Below are 20816 nucleotides of genomic sequence, written 5' to 3'. Positions count from 1 at the left end.
TATATGCATACTATATATGTACTATTTATACATAGTATATATGTATATACTTATATATACATTTTATATATATGTAAGTGTATATATATATATATATACACACACACACACATGTAGTGAGCTGGTTTACCAGCACACCACTGTTCCAGACTCAGAAATAAGGGCTGTCCAAGTAGAGTGAGAAGTGTTGCCTGTAGTGAAGATGTGCTGGGCACTGGGACTCTCTTTAGCTCTCAGGGTGCCAAAAATCCTTGAGTCCCTCCAGATAAGGCTCTGTATTTGCACTGGTCTGTACTGCTGTAAATATCTAAAGCATTTAAAGGATCTTATTCACAATTTCCTTGCCCTAATCCTCATTGCACCTATCCAATGTTTGCATTTTGTTGCTTCATGAAACATTTTGAGAATTTATATTGTACCTCAGTATGCTTGTTTCTGGAGATGCACAAAGAAAAGAAGTAATACTCAGGTCTCAGAAAGCTCCCAATTAATTGGTGGTACATTGACAGGTAATCAGATATGCTTCTATCTGAGAGAGGTCTTCTGATGATTAGACTCCTGGTGAAAATGTAGTGAAAGGAGTGGTTTATAGAGAGATGTATCAATAAGCATATTCCAACATATTAGGCAGATGATAAGTAATCTGAATAAAGTTAGTTCTCTCTGCAGCATGAGACAGGGAGGTGGAGGTGAATTTTCCAGAGAGATGAAGGCAACTGAAGTCTTCATGAGGCATTTGAGAAATAATCATCGAATGATCCCAGCTAGACAATCAACAACTCTATTCATACAACTTCACTTATAGACTCAATTCTTGTGCCCCTTAGCCTCTATTTTATGCTTCCCAGTAAAGAAAGCCTCTTTGCCCCTCTGAAAGTACCCAATGAGCATAACCATCTAAAATCTGGTCCTCTTCTGGCTCTTATTTTGCTTCATCTCTTTTTCCCACTAGGTTTTCATCAGCATTGTATGAACAGCTGGCCACCAAACCTCAGTGCACCATCATATCTATTTTTACTTCTTCCATCTCCTTCAGGAGGATGGATGCCTTTCCTCAGGAGAGAATGGGTACTCAAAGTGCTTGTGTGGCCACAGACTGACCTGCTGGCAGTCACTGTCAGCAGGCACAACCTCACGAGCCTCTCCCGGCAATTTTTTCTCATGATTTATTTTCTATACAGTGCTTCACTTTTTTTAGTGCCTCATTCTTAAATTCAAGTGGGATTGTAAGATCTGTAATATAGGGTTATGGAATCACTGCTTTTTAGCATAGCATTCTTGCACAAGTTATGCCTATCATCTCCAGGCTTAACTTCACATGGGAAAAAACTTCCAGTATTCTGCTGGATAAGGAAAGTGGGACCTGGGTGAACAGGTTGAGAAAGAGGATCTAGGACTCTAACTGCTCTTAAAACAGATTTTCAACCAATAATGTTTTAAAACCTATTTTTATCCTTATTTAGAGAAGTATCTGATATCTCTAATTCTGGAAACTATCTGCATTCTTCAGTGAAAATTGCCTAGATTCTTGTTTTCATCCAGAAGTTATTCATTTTTTCCCATTTGTTTGGTCAATAGTTGTCCACCTGCTTTCAAAACATTACCACTCCTCTGCTATTGTGTTCTCTTCTGCTTTTTTGGTTTATGATATTTTTGTTATTTTACTGGTATTTTGGCAGGATATTAAGAGGAAATAGAGGTAAATGCAGACATTTAATTTGATACAGTTAAGCAGAAAACCTAGAAAAACATATATAACTTGTATTTCTCTTTGTCTCTATTAGGAGAAATTCAGGATAAGTCCACATTAGCCTGTCTTAGGAATGGATGGCTTCAACGACAGTGGTGTTAATCATATAGTCTTCTATCTGCTGGGCATTCCAGGCCAAGAAGACCTACACCTGTGGATTTCCATCCCCTTCTTCATCTCCTATGTCGTTGCCCTCTTTGGAAATGGTCTGCTCATCTTCATCATCCTCATCAAGAGCAGCCTTCATGAACCTATGTATCTTTTCCTCTGTATGCTGGCTGCAGTTGACATTGTTTTTGCCTCAACCACAGAACCCAAGGCATTGGCCATTTTCTGGTGTAACAGGAGGGAAATATCTCTTAATGGCTGCATTGCCCAACTCTACTTCCAGCATTCCTCCTTCATTTCTGAGTCAGGCATCTTGCTAATTATGGCATTTGACCGCTACATTGCAGTATGTTACCCACTGAGATACACCACAATACTCACCCACTCTCTGATAGGGAAAATTGGTGTGGCTGTTTTCTTGAGAGCACATTGTACAATTTTCCCCATAGTATTTCTTCTGAAGAGGCTGCACTTTTGCAGAAATAACATTCTCCCACATACATTCTGTGAACACATTGGCTTGGCCAAGTATGCCTGTGATGACATCCAAGTAAACATCTGGTATGGATTTTTTGTCTTGATGTCAACAGTGATCCTAGATATTGCCCTCATTTTTGTTTCCTATGTTCTGATTCTCCATGCTGTCTTCCACATTCCTTCCCAAGAGGCTGGTCACAAAGCTCTCAACACATGTGGCTCCCACGTCTGTGTCATTATCCTTTTTTATGGGCCTGGGATCTTCTCAGTCCTCACTCAGCGCTTTGGACGTGACATCCCACTACACATCCACATCCTACTGGCCAATGTCAGCATGCTTGCTCCACCTATGCTTAATCCCATCATTTATGGAGTCAAGACGAAACAGATACGAGACCAAGTCATTCACATGTTGTTTAATAAGCAGAAATGACTTTGGGGATGACAGAGACTGGTTTCTCAGAAATTGTGGTCCTCCATGAAATGTACTTTGGCAGCAGCGAACAAGAGAACTAGTACTAAGTCAGTAGGAAAAATGACTCATGGAGTTACGGGCTCTGGAGCAACTTACTTGAGCCTGTGAGCCTTGCCTCTCTAATCAGTCTGAAAGCCGTGCCTGTGGGTTGACTGAGATACTTACAACTTATTATTTGGAGTGGACAGGTTGTTCTCTGGCAGTCATGTCTAACTCAGTAATATTCAGTTCAACTTTGGGAATAGTCAAATGTAATATTAAGTCCCAATTAGATTAAAAAAAAAAGTAGGCTTTCTGTCTTGAGCTATGTTAAGTCCCAAGACATCTCACACATCTCTGGACACTCATGTAAAACCTTCATTGCTTCATATGCTTACTCAAAGTGTGATGGGAGTGAAGAGGTGCTATACTTCTAACTTTTGACTTTTGGGGATTGTTTCTCAAAGATCATTCCCTTCAAAATGGTACAGAATAAATGCAGGCTTCCTTATCAGCAACCATTTCCACATCACTTTCATACAGCCTATGATTCAGTCTCAAGGAACTGCATATCTTTAACGTCTCCATGTTCAGTCATGTTTTCAGGTGTCTTGGTACATTTTCCCTAAATAATCCATTTGACTGGAATGTCCTCTACTTTTCTTGACCTTTTAATGAATTCTCACCATTTATCTTTCAAGGCTCAGCTTGGTGTCACCTACCCAATGAGGTCATTACAACCACTTCATCTCAAGGTGAAGTACTACTTTCTCTACAACATGAGATCATATTGTTTATACTTCTTTTGAAAACATTTTCATTTTATATAAATATTCTATAGAAAATTAGTAAGATGAAGATTAAACTTGTACATGATTTTACTACCCAGAGAAATTTGCTGTTCATTTTGGTGTATAATCATCCAGGTTTTATGTATATACATATACATATATACATATACACATATATATATATATATATATATATATATATATATACACACACACACATACTTGTAACAAATATAACTACATACATATTCATATCTTAGTTGTGACATGTGGCATCTAGTTCCCTGACCAGACAGCGAACTCAGGCCCCCTGCATTAGGGGTGTGGAGTCTTAGCCACAGGACCACCAGGGAAGTTCCAAGCTTTACAATGATTTTAGCCTTAAGGAGGGATATCAAGATTTTAGACTCACCTGGAACATTGGAAAATTGCTTCTAGAGAAGTTACTATTGATTTTCACTCTTGTGAAATACATGCCAAAATTTATTCCACCCTTCACTGCAGATGGTGATTGCAGCCATGAAATTAAAAGACACTTACTCCTTGGAAGGAAAGTTATGACCAACCTAGACAGCATATTAAAAAGCAGAGACATTACTTTGTCAACAAAGGCCTGTCTAGTCAAGGCTATGGTTTTTCCAGTAGTCATGTATGGATGTGAGAGTTGGACTATAAAGAAAGCTGAGCGCCGAAGAATTGATGTTTTTGAACTGTGGTGTTGGAGAAGACTCTTCAGACTCCCTTGGACAGCAAGAAGATCCAACCAGTCCATCCTAAAGGAAATCAGTCCTGGGTGTTCACTGGAAGGACTGATGTCAAAGCTGAAACTCCAATATTTTGGCCACCTGATACGAAGAGCTGACTCATTTGAAAAGACCCTGATATTGGGAAAGATTGAAGGCAGGAGGAGAAGGGGATGGCAGAGGATGAGATGGTTGGATGGCATCACTGACTCAATGAACACGAGTTTGGGTAAACTCCAGGAGTTGGTGATGGACAGGGAGGCCTGGTGTGCTGCGGTTCATGGGGTGGCAAAGAGTCCGACACGACTGAGCAACTGAACTGAATTGAGCTACTAGCTTCCCTAGTTGCTCAGATGTTAAAGAATCTGCTTGTAATGCAGGAGACCTGGGTATGATTCCTGGGTTGGGAAGATCTACTGGAGAAGGGAATGGAAACTCACTCCAGTATTCTTGTCTGAAAAACTCCATGGACAGAGGAACCTGGTGGGCTATAGTCCACAGGCCTGCAGAGTCGGTCATGGCTGAGCAACAAACACAATACTAGCATTTAGTAAATAGTTCTATTTCTAGAAATTTGCTGCGTGATATGGTAAAATCATTTTTTCATTTTCTTTTACTCTGAATTTATTAATAGACACATTGAAGAATTTATATTGTGATTATTGCATATTGTATTTCTTTGTGGATTAATAGTAACAACTATTTATTGAATTTGCGCAAAACTTATTTTACACCTTATTTAATCGTCATGTCAGTTCAGAGTTGTTATTGTTTCTAGTCTTTCCATTTTACAGACTTGTAGTTTGAAGCTCAGAGAGGATATATAACTTCCCCAGGGTATTAATATTTATTGAAAGTATTTTCTCAGGTCCTTTAAATTTTAATTTCTTTAATTTTCATTCTTTGGTTATTTTTGTTTTATTTAAAGAAATGAAATATTTTCAAATCCATCATTTTCTTTTATGGGTTTCATTGTTTTAATCTTGGACTATTTTCTTCAATCTAAGATTTGACTATTATTCTTAGATTTGTCTTCTATTTTTTATGGTATACACTTTTATATTTAATTTACAAGAATCTATGTAAATAAATAAACAAAACTAAACAAACTAAAGAAAACAAAATTCAATGACCAATAAACAGAAAACTGAGACATAATTACTAAATTTTAGTATGTTTTTCAGTTTTTATATGATTATATCTTTCTGTACAGGTATAGTTAAATTTTTTTCTGTAACATTATATGTTTGTTATGCAATAAAACTGTTGGAAACTTTCTAACATGTCATATGAGTTAAGGAATGAACAATATGGTTGACAAGTATTGTTCAAACCTTCTATATATATACAAATTTAAAATATTCAACAATTATTGGGAAAAGTTATTTTTCTCATAGTAATTATTACTTGCCAGTTTCTTGTAATTCTTGTAAGTTTTGCTCTGGAACAACTGATCTTCTAAGCAGTTTTGAAATTGTAAGTATACTATTTAGTTGAACATGAATATAACTGAGTAAGTTTTCTATTGGTTTTCTTCGTAAACAATTTTATATCCTTTCTCCCAAGCATTGTGTGCCTGTAAGGTTTTAAAGCCGATGACTTTTAAACCACATAAAATTTTATTTTTTCCATTATATCTGATAAGTTTTGAATTTTAATAGATGACTGTAGTCCAGTTACATTTCTTATGAAATAAGATATTTTTTAAAAAGCTCCATATCCTATTTCTTTTCTACAAGAAATTTAACCCTTCATTATTATTTTGTAACTCTGTTTCTTTGTGTCACATTTATCCTTTTTTTTTTTTCTTTATTTTTCGGAAGATAATTGTTTTACAGAGTTGTGGTGGTCTCTGCCATACATAACATACAGTCTTATTTATATATATATTCCCCCTCCCTCTTGGGCCTCTCCTCCCCCTCATTTAACCCCTCTAGATCGTTACAGAGCACCAAGCTAAACTTCATGTGTTATGTAGCAGCTTCCTGCTGGTTATCTATTTTACACGTGATAGTGTTTTTCTGTTAATGCTACTTGCACAATTTCTCCTAGCCTTTCCTTCCCCACTGTGCAGGACGCCTTTTTCTAATCTATCTTTAAATTTCTGATAATCCCTTTGTTGTTGTTCTGTTGTTGTTCAGTCACTAAGTCATGTCCTACTTTTTGTGACCCCATGGACTGCCGCACACCAGGCTTCCCTGTCCTACACTGTTTCCCAGCGTTTGCTCAGATTCATGTCCATTGAGCCAGTGATGCTATCTAACCATCTCACCCTCTGCTGTCTTCTTCTTCTCCTGCCTTCAATCTTTCCCAGCATCAGGGTCTTTTCCAATGAGTCGGCTCTTTGCATCAGGTGGTCAAAGTATTGGAGCTTCAGCTTCAGCATCAGTCCTTCCAATGAATATTCAGGATTGATTTCCTTTAGGATTGACTGGCTTGATTTCCTTGCAGTCCAAGGGACTCTCAAGAGTTTTCTCCAACACCACAGTTCAAAAGCATCAATTCTTGGCACTCAGCCTTCTTCCCAGTCCCACTCTCACATCCATACATAACTACTGGGAAAACTATTGCTTTGACTGTGTGGACCCTGGTCATCAAAGTAATGTCTCTGCTCTTCAATACACTGTCTAGCTTTGTCAGATCTCTTTAGATCTATCTAATAAACTGTTTAAACAATACACTATTTCAATTTCAAAGATTACTAAAAATTAATAGATTTTTTAACAGCAAGTTTAGGTTTACAGAAAAATTGAGTGGCAAGAACAGTGAGTTCCTATATACCTCCTACCCCTTTCCTCCTCCCTCGATAAGAGAGTTTTCCTGGTACATTTGTTACACTTAATGAACCAATGTGTTTTAGTCAGACATAAGTCATGTCTGACTCTTGACCCTTTGGGCTGTAGCTTGCCAGGCTCCTCTGTTCATGGGATTTCCCAGGCAAGAATACTGCAGTGGGTTGCCATTCTCTTCTCCAGGGGATCTTCCTGACCCAGGGATTGAGTCCAGGTCGCATACATTGAAGGCAGAGTCTTTACCATCTGAGCCAGCAGTGAAGACCCAATGATATTCAGCATCTTGTAATAACTTATAATGGAAAATAACCTGAAAATCCTAATGAAGTGTAAATCACTTTGATGTACACCTGGAACTAACACAATGTACTTCAATAAGAAAATATTCTTTGATGAGTATAGTTATATATAAACTTCTATATGTGTTCTGGATTATTTTATTTAAATATACAATGTTCAAAAGAAAGAAGTTGTTATAGCTATGTTTCTATTTCCATGTAGTTTTTGTTGATGCAAAACTTCCATACTTTAATAATTATTTGCTGTTCTATTTTTTTTACAAAGTTAAATTTTTTCATTGGTAACATGCTCTGTGCCAGGCACTATGCAATACAAGAGTGAACAGGACAGTGCCTTTGTAGAATTTATCATACAGAGACCAAAAACAAAATCCTCCAGTTAAGTGCTTTTGTTCATTAATACTTTGGTGCCATATATTTGGAACTTGTAGAAGTTCTTCATATTTTAAAGTTATAAGCCCATTTGGGGGCCATTTTTATTTCCAAATATTTCCCAGGGTTTTTTTTTTTTTTCCAAAATAATGCTCATTCATGTTCTTAAAGACCAATGCTGCTTTGAGACTCATGCTATCTTCCTTCTACTCTTCAGTGCTGTCTTAAGTTCCTCTCAATTCACCCAAAAATGCATGCAAGTCATTATACTAGTACCATAGGGACTTTGGTGTCCACGTGGAAAACTTAATTCTTCATCCTGTGCTCTTGATTCTATTTCCTCCTAAACTCAGTTGCCTTTCCCTTAATTCCACTGTAGTTATGCACTCATAACCATTTCCTTGATACAAGAACCTACGTATTTACCTTTGACAGAAAATCTTGCCTGCTAAATCAGAACTAATCAGTAAGAAACTCACAGAAATTCAAGATACTAAAATTTAAAACACATCTATATCCAGCACATACATGCACATATCTGTTCCCACCATCCTTTTCTTCCATCTTGCTGGAGGAACTGTCTCTCCTACCAAGAAATAATTCCTCTGTTTGTTTTCTGGACACCAATAAGAAATGTTAGGTTGAGCATTCAGAGCCATGAACATGCAAAGCATTATTTGTGCAAAAAATTGCAGTAATTGTATTGTCTGGGGGGGAAAAAAAAACGCTGAGAAATTAACCAGTAGCTGTCCTGGTGAGGAGAATCCATTGAGATGTCACATGAATATATGAAAAATACCCAATATCAGCATATTTCATTAAGGAAATGCAAATTAAAACAACGATGAAATACCACTACATACCTATTAGAACGGTTAAAACCTAATACACTGACAATAGTAAATGCTGTTTAGAGTATGGATCAATAGGACTTTTACTCATTGCTGGCAGAAATGAAAATGGTAAAGCCACTTTGGAAATGGCTTCTGCAGTTCTTCAATTTCTTATAAAGCTAAACATACTCTTACCACATGATCCAGCAAGCACACTTCTTAGTATTTACCCAACGAGTTGACGACTTATGTATACAGAAAAGCCTACACACAGATATTTACAGAAACTTTATGTGTAATTGCCAAATTTTGGAAGCAACCAAAATATCTTTGAACAGGTGAATAGATAAACAAACTCTGGTACATCCAAACAATGGAATATTATTCAACAATAGAAAGAAGTGAGATATGAAGCCACAGAAAGATGTGGGGGAAATTTAAAAGCACTATGCTAAGCAAAATAAGGTGATCTGTAAAAGTACCTACTGTATGATACAAATCTTATGAAATTCTGGAAAAAGGCAAAACTACAGAGACAGTAAAAAAAAAAATCTTTGGGTTTCAGGGATTCTGAGGGAACAGAAGAGGGATAAATAGGAGGCTTGCAAGTATTTTTAAGTTTTTGAAAATATTCTGAAAGGCACTATAATGGTGTACACATGTCACTATACATTTTTTAAAACCCCTAAATTATACAACACAAAGAGTGTACCCTGATATAAGCTACAGACTTTCATCAATAATAATGTATCAGTATTGGTTCATTAGGGCTTCCCAGGTGACTCAGTGGTAAAGAATCCGCCTGCCAAGCAGGAGACACAGAAGACTCAATCCCTGGGTCGGGATTGGAGAAGGAAATGGCAACCCACTCCAGTATTCTTGCTTGGGAAATCTCATGGAAAGAGGAGCCTGGCGGGTTACAGTCTATGAGGTTGCAAAGAGTCAGACACTCACTCCAAATCTTCTCTCGCAACTCCTTTCTCTCCTAAGTTCATATAACCTATCGGGCACACTTTCCACATGAGGCTTCCAGCACTCAGACAAGAAGGGTTAAAGACTTTCTGGTTATGTCACTGAGGAGACCAGCAATAGAGGAGATCCTGGGGGAAAGAAAGACAACATGAGTAAGACCATGGTCCCCAAAGATGCTCAGAGAACAAATAACTTGCCCTGCAGTTTCTCCTCCACCTTGATCTCCTGGCCACTGAACAGTCTGCTGGTTATGGGAATACCCATCTAGGCAGGGGCATGACTCCAGTCTGTGGTTCCAAATGGCTATGATGACAATTTGGGGTGAGGAGAGATGTAGGTTGGTACTGACCAGTGTAGCCTGGTGCCTCTTTGGGTCCTTCTGCCTATGGGCAGGAATGGTGGGGATAAAGGAGGTGGGAAATGCTGAGTTTATTAATGAGAGACATGGGAAACAATAATGGATTGCCTTCACCATTTGGTCACCCAATAGAGGCTCTGTTTGGAATTCTCTGTCCCTTGAGAGCAGAGTCAGAGGGCAGACCAAAATGTGTCTGCAGAAGCTTTGTGGTATGGTGGAAATAGTGGAATGAGAGGCAAGAAATCTTAGCTCAGTTCCTCTGTGACCTTGGGAAAATTGCCTTTCCTTCATAAATAATAAATCATATAAGATTATTTTAAAACAGGGATCACCAGAAAGTTTTTATAGAGTAACAGCAAATATTTTAAGTTTTGAACATGGTCTCTGTTGCAACTACTCAATCTGTCCCATGAAAGCTGTCATAGACAGTATGTAAATAACTGGGCATGGCTGTGTTTCAATAACATTTTATTTATAAAAGAAGGTGGTGGGCAGGATTTGGCCCACCAGCTGCAGTTTGATGATTGCTGATATAGATTGCCAACCAGTGTTGATATTTTACATCTCTGATTCATGTTTGGGCAATTCCAGAGGGAACTGGTGAAGCAGGAGGTTATCTTGTGAATCGCATTCCCAGAGACAGTTCTTCCTTTTGGCATAGATTAGAGGACTGTAAGGCTGGAAGCAGGGGCAAGAGCTGAATAAACTTTGAATATCCACCTGAATATCCACCTCCTTGAGGAAACTGATTTAACGAGAGGAGAGCCAGTATACTGAATGGAGATTGGCAAAGTTATGACTTAGATAAGTGAGAGTGAGTTTGAAGGGGTAATGACTGTGAGTTTGGGTGGGTATATATGCGAAGGAAAATTTAAAACTCTGTGTGTGTGTGTGTGTGTGTGTGTGTGTGTGTGTGTGTACTTATGGTGAAGGGGTGTTTTGTGTGAACAGGGAAAATGTGTGTTAGTATGTAAATCATCAAAATTTGTATGAGTAAATAATGTGTGTTGTGACTGTATAAATGAATGAGTCTGATAATACGGTAATACGAATGGAAGATTGTGTGTATGTGGATTTGTAGCAAGCAGAGCTGGAATTGAACTCAGGTAGGTCTAAAGTTCATATAATTTTTCCTATATTATATTGTTTACATGTCTTAGACATTCTGGTGAAATAAGAGAATGAGAAGGGAGTGGAGAGGACACCAAAGAAAAGTGGTTAGATAATCAACAAAAAAAATGTCTGTTTCTAAAACTAATGGAAGGTTTGACTCAATAATCTGGGACTCAAATATCAGCTTAGCCTCTAACAGGTTGTTTGACTTTGGGCTGTTGCTTATCTGAGATTAGTTTCTTCTTGCATGAACTAGTGATACTTTCAATTCCATAGGTTTTGTACAATAATTAGAAATAATAAATACATCTAACAGTAGTAATGGTTGCTATCATCAAAGAAGTATTAATGACAGAAATTGGATATTACTAGTAATAAGAAATGAAAAGTAATATTAGATTTGGCAACCATGATATGACAGATTATTTTAGAAAAGGAAGATTTATACACAGTAGTGTATATATGTCAATCCCAATCTCCCAATTTATCCCACCCATCTTTTCCTCATATGTTTGTTCTCTACATCTGTGTCTCTATTTCTGATTTGCAGATAGGTTAATCTGTACCATTTTTCTAGATTCCACATATATGCATTAACATACAATATTGTTTTTCTCTTTCTGACTTACTTCATTCTGTACTAGATTGGAATTAACATATACACACCACTATGCACAAAACAGACAATTAATGAGACCCTATTGTATAGCAGAGGGGGGGAAAAAAGAAGATGCAATCTGTTTTTAGGACATATATTAAAGTGCAAATTGCTCGGTCGTGTTTGACTCTTTGCAACCCCATGGACTATATAGTCCATGGAATTCTCCAGGACAGAATACTGGAGTGGGTAGCCTTTCCCTTCTCCAGGGGATCTTCCCAACCCAGGGATTGAACCCAGGTCTCCTGCATTGCAGGCGGATTCTTTGCCAGCTGAGTCACAAAGGAAGCCTAAGAATACTGGAGTGGGTAGACTATCACTTCTCCAGGTGATCTTTCTGACTCAGGAATTGAACTGGGGTCTCCTGTATTGCAGGTGGATTATTTACCAACTGAGCTAACAGGGAATATTAAGTTAACCTTAAAAATGCATTCCAATATACATTCAGTTCAGTTCAGTTGCTCAGTTGTGTCCGACTCTCTGCGACCCCATGAATCGCAGCACGCCAGGCCTCCCTGTCCATCACTAACTCCCAGAGTTTACTTAAACTCATGTCCTTCGAGTAGGTGATGCCATCCAGCCATCTCATCCTCTGTTGTCTCCTTCTCCTCCTGACCCAAATCCTTCCCAGAATCAGGGTCTTTTCCAGTGAGTCAACTCTTCGCAAGAGGTGGCCAAAGTGTTGGAGTTTCAGCTTCAGCATCAGTCCTTCCAATGAACACCCAGGACTGATCTCCTTTAGGATGGATTAGTTGGATCTCCTTGCAGTCCAAGGGACTCTCAAGAGTCTTCTCCAACACCACAGTTCAAAAGCATCAATTCTTTGGTGCTCAGCTTTCTTCACAGTCCAACTCTCACATCCATACATGACTACTGGAAAAACCATAGCCTTGACTAGATGGACCTTTGTTGGCAAAGCAATGTCTCTGCTTTTTAATATGTTGTCTAGGTTGGTCATAACTTTCCTTCCAAGGAGTAAGCATCTTTTAATTTCATGGCTGCAATCACCATCTGCAGTGATTTTGGAGCCCCCCAAAATAAAGTCAGCCACTGTTTCTACTGTTTCCCCATCTATTTTGCATGAAGTGATAGGTGCAGACAAATACTGTTTGATTCTACTTATACAAGGTACATAGATAATCAAATTCTTAGAGTCAGAAAGTACATTGGCAGATGCCAGGGGCTGGGGATAAGAGTGGTGTGGGAGGGAATGGGGAGTTAGTGTTTAATAGGGACAGAGTTTCAGTTTAGAAAGATAAAATATTCAGAGATGGATGATGATGAGAGTTGAACAACAATGTGAATGCACTTAGTCCCACTGAAACATGCAGCCAGATGTGGCTAAAGTAGTATGCTTTATAATATGTGACTTACCACAATGAGAAGCCCTGAAAAAGGAAAAGGAAGTTTTAGGTGTTGTAAGTAAAATGGCATGGGGTAAAGATTGGGAGGGTGGTAAGGGGATAAATGAAGAGAGAGTGCAGCCAGCCCTGCTTTTCTGAAACCGAGGTGAATGGGGGAAGAGACACAGTAAGGAGAAGGAGTCAGCAGAGAGGGAGAGTTTGAAATGACCGGAGTGACAGATTAATGGAGAGAAGCTTGGGGTCCAGTGCACAGAAGGAGAGCTGAGCCTTGAGTGGGAGAAAGAGGAAGACAATTCAAATATAAATTTGTAGCTGGCAGAATGAGGGCGGTTAAGGGAATTAACAGATATTCTTTTCCTTGAACCAGGAACCAGGAAATCGCAATCACCCGATGAAGGGGACCCAGGTGGAGTGAGGTGGACATGGTGTGATTTTCAAAGCATCTCGTGGGTAGCCAAATCCTAGCTTCACCATTTACTAGCCAGGTGACCTTGCGTACGGGGGATGAAAAACTCTGATGCTCTCCATCAGTAAAATGGGAAAATGACTACAGTCATTTCCTGCTATGTTGATTGAGAAAATGCACGTGTAGCCCTTAGAATAGAGATACTCTCAATTGATCTCGTCCCTGGTCCCTGTTCTCCAACCTGCCTCCTCCCTTCTACATCCTTCCTACACAGCAGGGCTAGAGAGAGAGTGACCTCAAATACAAACTTCACCATGACCCCCTCTCACGGCAAACCCTTCAGTGGCTCTTCCTGCTTCAACATAAATCCCAAACTCCTTACATCAGTACTCAGAACCCTCAGTGAGTTGACCCCTACTTCACTGCCTCACATTATTTCCTATCATTTCATGCCATGTCCTCCAGGCTATAGTAACCCTGAATCATTATAATTTCCCTACAAACTCCTTGTCCTTTCAGATCTTTGTGACTTCGTTCATGTTCTTCCTCCTCACATGACTTTACCTGGCAAACTCTTTATTTAATTTTTTAAGGTTCAACTCAGAGTGGCAACTTTAGAAATCCTTTTCTGAACTTCTAGGAAGCTTTCCATGTTTCCACAGCTCCTGTGTTTAACTTTTCCTCTACGCTATCTGTATTGTATAGATATTTTGTTTAATTGTCTGACTCTTCTCGGGGAGGTCCTCCAGGAGCCATGGTATGTGTTCAGTAAGGTTTGTTAAATTGATAATGAACTCAGTTACCATTTTCCTTTTGAGATGTATATCACATTCTGATAAAGTGGAAAATGCAGGGTTATTCACAGCTCTCAACTGTTTATAACAACCTGATGCTAAGGTCTATGGCATTCTAGAGCTGGGAGAACTCACTTAGAAATATCTAATCCAGAGTCTCCCTGACTTTAGTTTTAAAGTGACAAATAAAAGAGAGACCCAGAGCAGGGAAATAATGTTACCAAGATAACATAGCTGTTGAATAGAATGGCAAGGACTTTTAACCCATGTTTCCTTGTTTCTAATCAGGACCATTTCCACTTCTCATCCAGAGAAAAGTGATCTGTTTCCATTGCCCCCACTCCAGCTCCAGTCACCTGTTTGGAAAGAGAAACGAGATGACTGCCAAATCCCATACACCAACATCCAGATGACTCATCCTGGCCATGGCAACCCCCAACCACACTAGTCCCAGCCATTCACTCTTCATTCTGCTGGGGATCCCTGGCCTGGAAGACCAGCACACATGGATCTCCCTCCCATTTTTTCTTTCCTACCTTGTTGCTGTCCTAGGGAATAGCCTCCTTGTCTTCATCATCATGACTGAACGCAGCCTCCATGAGCCCATGTACTTCTTCCTCTGCATGCTGGGTGTGGCGGACCTCATCCTGTCCACTACCACCGTGCCCAAAGCCCTGGCTATATTCTGGTTCCATGCTGGAGAGATTTCCCTTGATGGTTGTGTCACCCAAATCTTCTTCATCCATGCCACCTTCATTGCTGAATCAGGAATTCTGTTGGCCATGGCATTTGACCGCTATGTAGCCATCTGTGACCCATTGCGCTATACCACAGTACTCAGTCATGCAGTAATCATAAGGGTTGGTCTGGCTGTGGTCCTGAGGAGTTTCTCTGTGATCCTTCCAGATGTGTTCCTGGTGAAAAGACTGCCTTTCTGCCATAGCAACGTGCTACCACATACCTACTGTGAGCACATGGCTGTTGCCAAATTTGCTTGTGCTGATATTCGTGTCAATGTCTGGTATGGCTTGTCTGTCCTTCTCTCTACTGTAGTGGTAGATGCTTTGCTCATCTTAGTTTCCTACATCTTCATCCTCAATGCAGTCTTCCGTCTTCCCTCCCGAGGAGCTCGGCAAAAGGCCCTAGGCACATGTGGCTCCCACCTTGGTGTCATTTCCATGTTCTACTTGCCTGGCATTTTTACCATAATCGCCCAGCGATTTGGGCATCAGGTTCCTCCTTATATCCACATTCTGCTGGCAAATGTCTGCATGTTAGCTCCTCCTATGCTAAACCCCATAATTTATGGTGTTAAGACCAGGCAGATTCGAGAATGTGTGGTTAGTACTTTGTCTTCACCGTGGAAACTCTGCTGAGTTTGTATGAAAGGTGATATGATTATCAACATAGGATCTTGCAATTCCTTTGCTTACTTTGTAGAGATTTATCAAGTTAGGGTTGTGTTGACTGTGAACAAAACGATTTGTTGTGATTTTGAAAGACTGAATGCAATGTTATCTTGAGAAGTGTAGTACTTAGGAAAGAGCATGAGCTGTTGGATCAAAATTACATTTGAGTACTGGATTTTCCAAAAGTGATGCATTTGACCTTGGGGAAGTTAGCTTATTTTCTTAAAGACTTCTCAGTGTATGCATAGGGCCCCAGAAATACAGAAATATCAAAACCAAACTAAGTCATATTAAACAATGAGAATTATTTCCTATAATAAACTTATCTACTAAAACATCTAGACAGAATACATATTCATTTAATAATATATACATTTGAGGTATAACAAACTTTTATTCTGAATTAGAAATGGGACCAGTGGAATAGAAAAAAAGAGCTCAGAAATAAACCCTTGCATATTGGTCAGTGAAACTTTAACAAGGATGTCAAGAATTCTCAAAAAGGAAAGGACAACCTCTTAATAAATGGTATTAGGAAAATTGGATATTCCTATACAAAAGATTGAAATTAGGTCCTTACCTTACACCATAAACAAAAGTTAACCTGAAGTGAGTTAAAGACTTAACTCTAAGTCCCCAAACTGTAAAAATCTTAGAAGAAAATATGGAGAAAAACTTCTTGGCATCAGTCTTGGCAATGATTTTCTTGATATCACACAAAAGCAAAATAAGAAGTGGGACTACATCAAACTGAAAGCTCCTGCGTGCGTGCTCAGTTGTGTCTGACTCTTTGTGACCCCATGGACTGTAGTCCTCTGGGTTCCTCTGTCAATAGGATTTTTCAGGCAAAAATACTAGAATGGGTTGCCATTTCCTCCTCCAGGGGACAGTCCTGACCCAGGGATCAAACCCATGTCTCCTGTGTCTCCTGCATTGACAGGCAAATTCTTTACTACTGAGCCACCTGGGAAGACCCCATAAGCTCCTGCACAGCAAAGTGAATAATCAGTAAAGGGAAAAGGTAACTATGGAATAGGGGAAAATATTTGCAAACCATATATCTGCTAAGGGGTTGATATCCAAATATATAAGGAACCAATGAAACTCAGTTAGCAAAACTCAATAGTAAAATAACACACACACACACACAAAATCAAAAAGAAATAACCTGACTAAAAAATAGGCAAAGACCTGATGAGACATTTTTTGAAGAAGACATACAGTCAATAGGAACATGTAGAGATTCTCAACATCACCAGGGAAATGTGAGTTAAAACCACAATGAGGTATCAACTCAAACCTGTTAGAATGGATATTATCAAAATGATAAGAGATGACAAATGCTGGCAAGGATATGGAGAAAGGGGAACCATTGTGTGGTGTTGATGGGAATGTAAATTTGTGGAGCCAATATGGAAACAGTATGGATGTTTCTTAAAAAATTAAAAGTAGAACTATCATATGATTCAGAAATTGTACTTCTGTGTATTTGAAAATAAAATCAGTATCTCAAAGAGATATATACATCCCCATGTTCACTGAGGCATTATTTACAATAGCCAAGGCATAGAAACAACCTAAATGTCCATTGAAAAATTAATTGATAGATAAAATATTACACACACACACATACACACACATTTATGTTATCCAGCCATAGAAAGAAGGAAATCTTGCCATCTGTTACAACATGGATGAACCTTGAGAATATTGAAGTAAATGAAATAAGCTAAATACTGTATGATCTCATTTATAAGTGGAATTAAAAAGAAACTCATAGAAACAGGGAAAAGATTGGTAGTTGCCTGAGGTGAGGGTCTGGGGGTAGGGTAAATGGGTAAAAGTGGTCAAAGGTACAAACTTTCAGTATTTAAGATGAGTATTTTATGAGGATGTAACATATAGCATGATGACTATAGTTAATAATACTTCTTTGTATATTTGAAAGTTGCTAAGAGACTAGATCTTAAAAATTCTCACCACAAACATGTATTAATACAAATACAACTATGTGAGGTGATAGATGTGTTAACAAAGTTTATTGTAAAAATTTTGCCATATGTATGTGTATTAAATCATTACATTGTGCACCTTAAATTTAAAAAATGTTATATCTCAATAAAGCTGGGAGAAAAAAGAGAAAAATGTGGTACATACACACAATGGAATATTATTCAATCATAAAAATAAGGAAATCTTGCTACTTTTGATAACATGAATAAACCTGGAGTAGCTTATACTAGGGCTTCCCTTGCGGCTCAGATGGTAAAGGATCTGCATGCAATGCTAAATGAAATAAGCCAGAAACAGAAAGACAAAAACAGTATGATTTCTCTTACATGGAGAATCCAAAAAACACTGAACTCACAGAAGTAGAGAGTAGAAAGGTGGTTTCAAGAGGCACAGGGGTAGGGGAAATGGAGATAATGCTTGAAGGGTACAAACTTTCAGTTTGGGGATCCTATGGACAGTATGGTGACTATAGTTTAAAACATGGTATTATATACTTGAAATTTGCTGATTTGATCTTAAGAAATGTTTTAATTAAAATATTTTCATAAGTAAGTGAGGGGCACCATAATCTTTAAATTTCTTGATTATGCTTTTACCATATGTCTGTGATAGAACCGAAAATTTAAAGTATAAATAGGATCTTGAATATTGACAAAGAGTAAGCACTGGATAGATTTTTAACGTCTTCCTGTCTTAGCTTGTTTATCTTTAAAACTTTGCTATGATAATTTCTGCTTCTTCTATCAATACTTCAAAAGGAAGTTGTGGTAACAAAGGAGATCAAAAAGTCAAGAGATCTTATTTGAATTTCAAAGGATAATATTAATCAAAATTAGAATTGGTGCTGGTAAATCTCTCATCTCTCAAGAGAACTAAAAAAATTTTTTTTGAAGCACAGTTGATTTACAGTGCTGTGTTATTTTCAGGTGAATGGCAAAGTAATTCAGTTATACATGTACATGTATCTATTCTTTTTCAAATTCTTTTCCCTATTAAGTTAATACAAAATATTGAGTATAGTTTTCTGTGCTATACAGTAGGTTCTCAGTTATATATTTTATATAAAGTAGTGTATATATGTTAATCCAAAACTCCTAATTTATCTCTTCCAACCCCTTTTTCCCCTTTAATAACCATGTTTGTTTTCTATATCTGTGGGTCTATTTCTGTTTCATATATGAGGTCATTTATATCATTTTTTTAAGATTTCACATATAATTGATACTTGTCTTTTTCTGGCTTACTTCACTTAGTATGATAATCTTATGTGTGACATGCTGGAGTGTACCCGGATCACTTGTTAGTAATTATCAGTGGGGATAAAAGTTGAGATACTATGAAACCTCTACTATTTAATTCTTTTTGGTGGAGATGCAGGGGATGGCAGTATGTCATCTGTTTAATATATCTGCAAACATCAGGGTAACCCAATATGCCAAGGTATTCAGATTTTGAGAAATAAAAATTTATTTAAGTTTATATCATTATGGCAGTGTCCTCACATCAGCATATCAACTGAAGGGGGAAAAAACCCACCATCAATTACATTGGTCACGCCCAGAGCAGAGAGGTAGAAAAGCTGATTTCACAATCTACCCTTCTAATAAAAAATATTTCTCTTTGACCCATATTGGATATACAGAATCCAACCCTCCCCCAGTACATCCCATTCATGATGAACTAAATTCTCCATATTCTCTCTAGTGTATCAACCAAAGCACTGGTCACCTTCGACAACTTACACTGAGTTAGCTCTATGATGTCTCTTGCCTGAGGACTCTGTTGTTGCTATCTTTCCATCAGAGTACCTTCTTTCTGTCCGGGGTTAAGACCTAAAAACAACAGCTTTTTTCAAGGTCACTGACATCTTTGTGTAGTATCTAAGTTTTTCATGAAATATTTAGCATATGTGCTAAGGGCAATCTGAGATTCTATTTTAGATAAGGAATCATATTTCCTGGAAGGACAGTGGCTCTCAGGGAGCCTACTGATGTTCACATGTAGAGCTTCATTGTGCCAACTTAAAAAGTTTAAATTCAAGAAAAGTGTCTGCTGAAATCAGGTGATGCTGTTACCTCCTTCCTGGCCTTCACACCAGTCAGGGTTCAACCAGAGGAGAACAGGAAATAAATATTACGAGATTTGCTTATGGTAAGAAATTCGCTTATACATTTGGGAGGGCTGGCCAGACAAGTCATAAAATCCACAGGGCAGATTATCCAGGAAGGTGAAGTTCAGACTCTTGGGCATGAGTTGGAGCTGCTATTCACAAGTGGACTATCTTCTTCACAGGAGCCTCAGCTCCGCCCCTAGACTTCCACCTGATTGAACATTAGGCCCACCCAGCTTATCTAGGACAACCTCTCTTATTTAAAGTCAAATCTTTATGGACTTGGCTCAGATGGTAAAGCATCTGCCTGCAATGCCGGGGACCTGGCTTTGATCCCTGGGTCAGGAAGATCCTCTGGAGAAGGAAATGGAAACCCACTCCAGTACTCTTGCCTGGAAAATTCCACGGATGGAAGAGCCTGGTAGGCTACAGTCCATGGGGTCACAAAGAGTCGGACACGACTGAGCGACTTCACTTTTCACTTTCATTATGGACTTTGATGACATCTACAAAAATACCTTTATAGCAACAATCAGGATTAGTGTTTGATTGAAAATCTGGGGGCTTATAGCCTAGGCAAGTTGGTCTATCAAAAAACCATCACACTGGCCATTTATTTTGATATGTTCTTTAACCAACTCCACTGTCAACAAGATGTGGTGGGGAGATAACAGTGGAAATGAGGGATCACAGCTGGTTAGATATTTAACATGGCAACCTAAGGCATGCATTATTCAGCCTTTATTTTAAAAGTTAATGCCTGTTTTCCTATAGGCACTGTGAAGCCACTCTTGATCAGATGTCTGTTGGGAAGATAATCCTCGAGGTGTACAAGGTAGGAATGATAGGATAGATTGAGACCAATTTATTTAGGAAGTCCTTTGCAAGATACATGGGACTTCCCTGGTGGCTGAGATGGTAAAGCGTCTGCCTACAACACGGGAGACCCAGGTTCGATCCCTGGTTTGGGAAGATCCCCTGGAGAAGCAAATGGCAACTC

The 20816-nt window shown here is 38.6% G+C and overlaps 2 protein-coding genes and 1 non-coding gene across 3 annotated transcripts; all 3 read left to right on the top strand.

Annotated features, from left to right (window-relative positions):
• The first annotated feature begins 1823 nt into the window (after window positions 1-1823).
• On the top strand, window positions 1824-2768 carry LOC133054490 (olfactory receptor 52B4-like). Its single transcript, XM_061139514.1, has one exon. The coding sequence runs from the start codon at window positions 1824-1826 to the stop codon at window positions 2766-2768; it is 945 nt and encodes a 314-aa protein (XP_060995497.1).
• Window positions 2769-14380: 11612 nt separating this feature from the next.
• LOC133060933 (olfactory receptor 52B4-like) lies at window positions 14381-16167 on the top strand. Its single transcript, XM_061148917.1, has one exon. The coding sequence runs from the start codon at window positions 14710-14712 to the stop codon at window positions 15658-15660; it is 951 nt and encodes a 316-aa protein (XP_061004900.1). The 5' UTR covers window positions 14381-14709; the 3' UTR covers window positions 15661-16167.
• A 4549-nt stretch (window positions 16168-20716) lies between these two features.
• Window positions 20717-20788, top strand: TRNAC-ACA (transfer RNA cysteine (anticodon ACA)). Its single transcript has one exon. It is a non-coding gene; the product is annotated as a tRNA-Cys (tRNA).
• Window positions 20789-20816: the final 28 nt, after the last annotated feature.

This window comes from Dama dama, chromosome 1, assembly GCF_033118175.1.
Source record: "Dama dama isolate Ldn47 chromosome 1, ASM3311817v1, whole genome shotgun sequence".
Classification (NCBI taxonomy): domain Eukaryota; kingdom Metazoa; phylum Chordata; class Mammalia; order Artiodactyla; family Cervidae; genus Dama; species Dama dama.
Note: the sequence above shows the minus strand (reverse complement) of the source record. Positions and strands in the feature narration are given on the sequence as shown.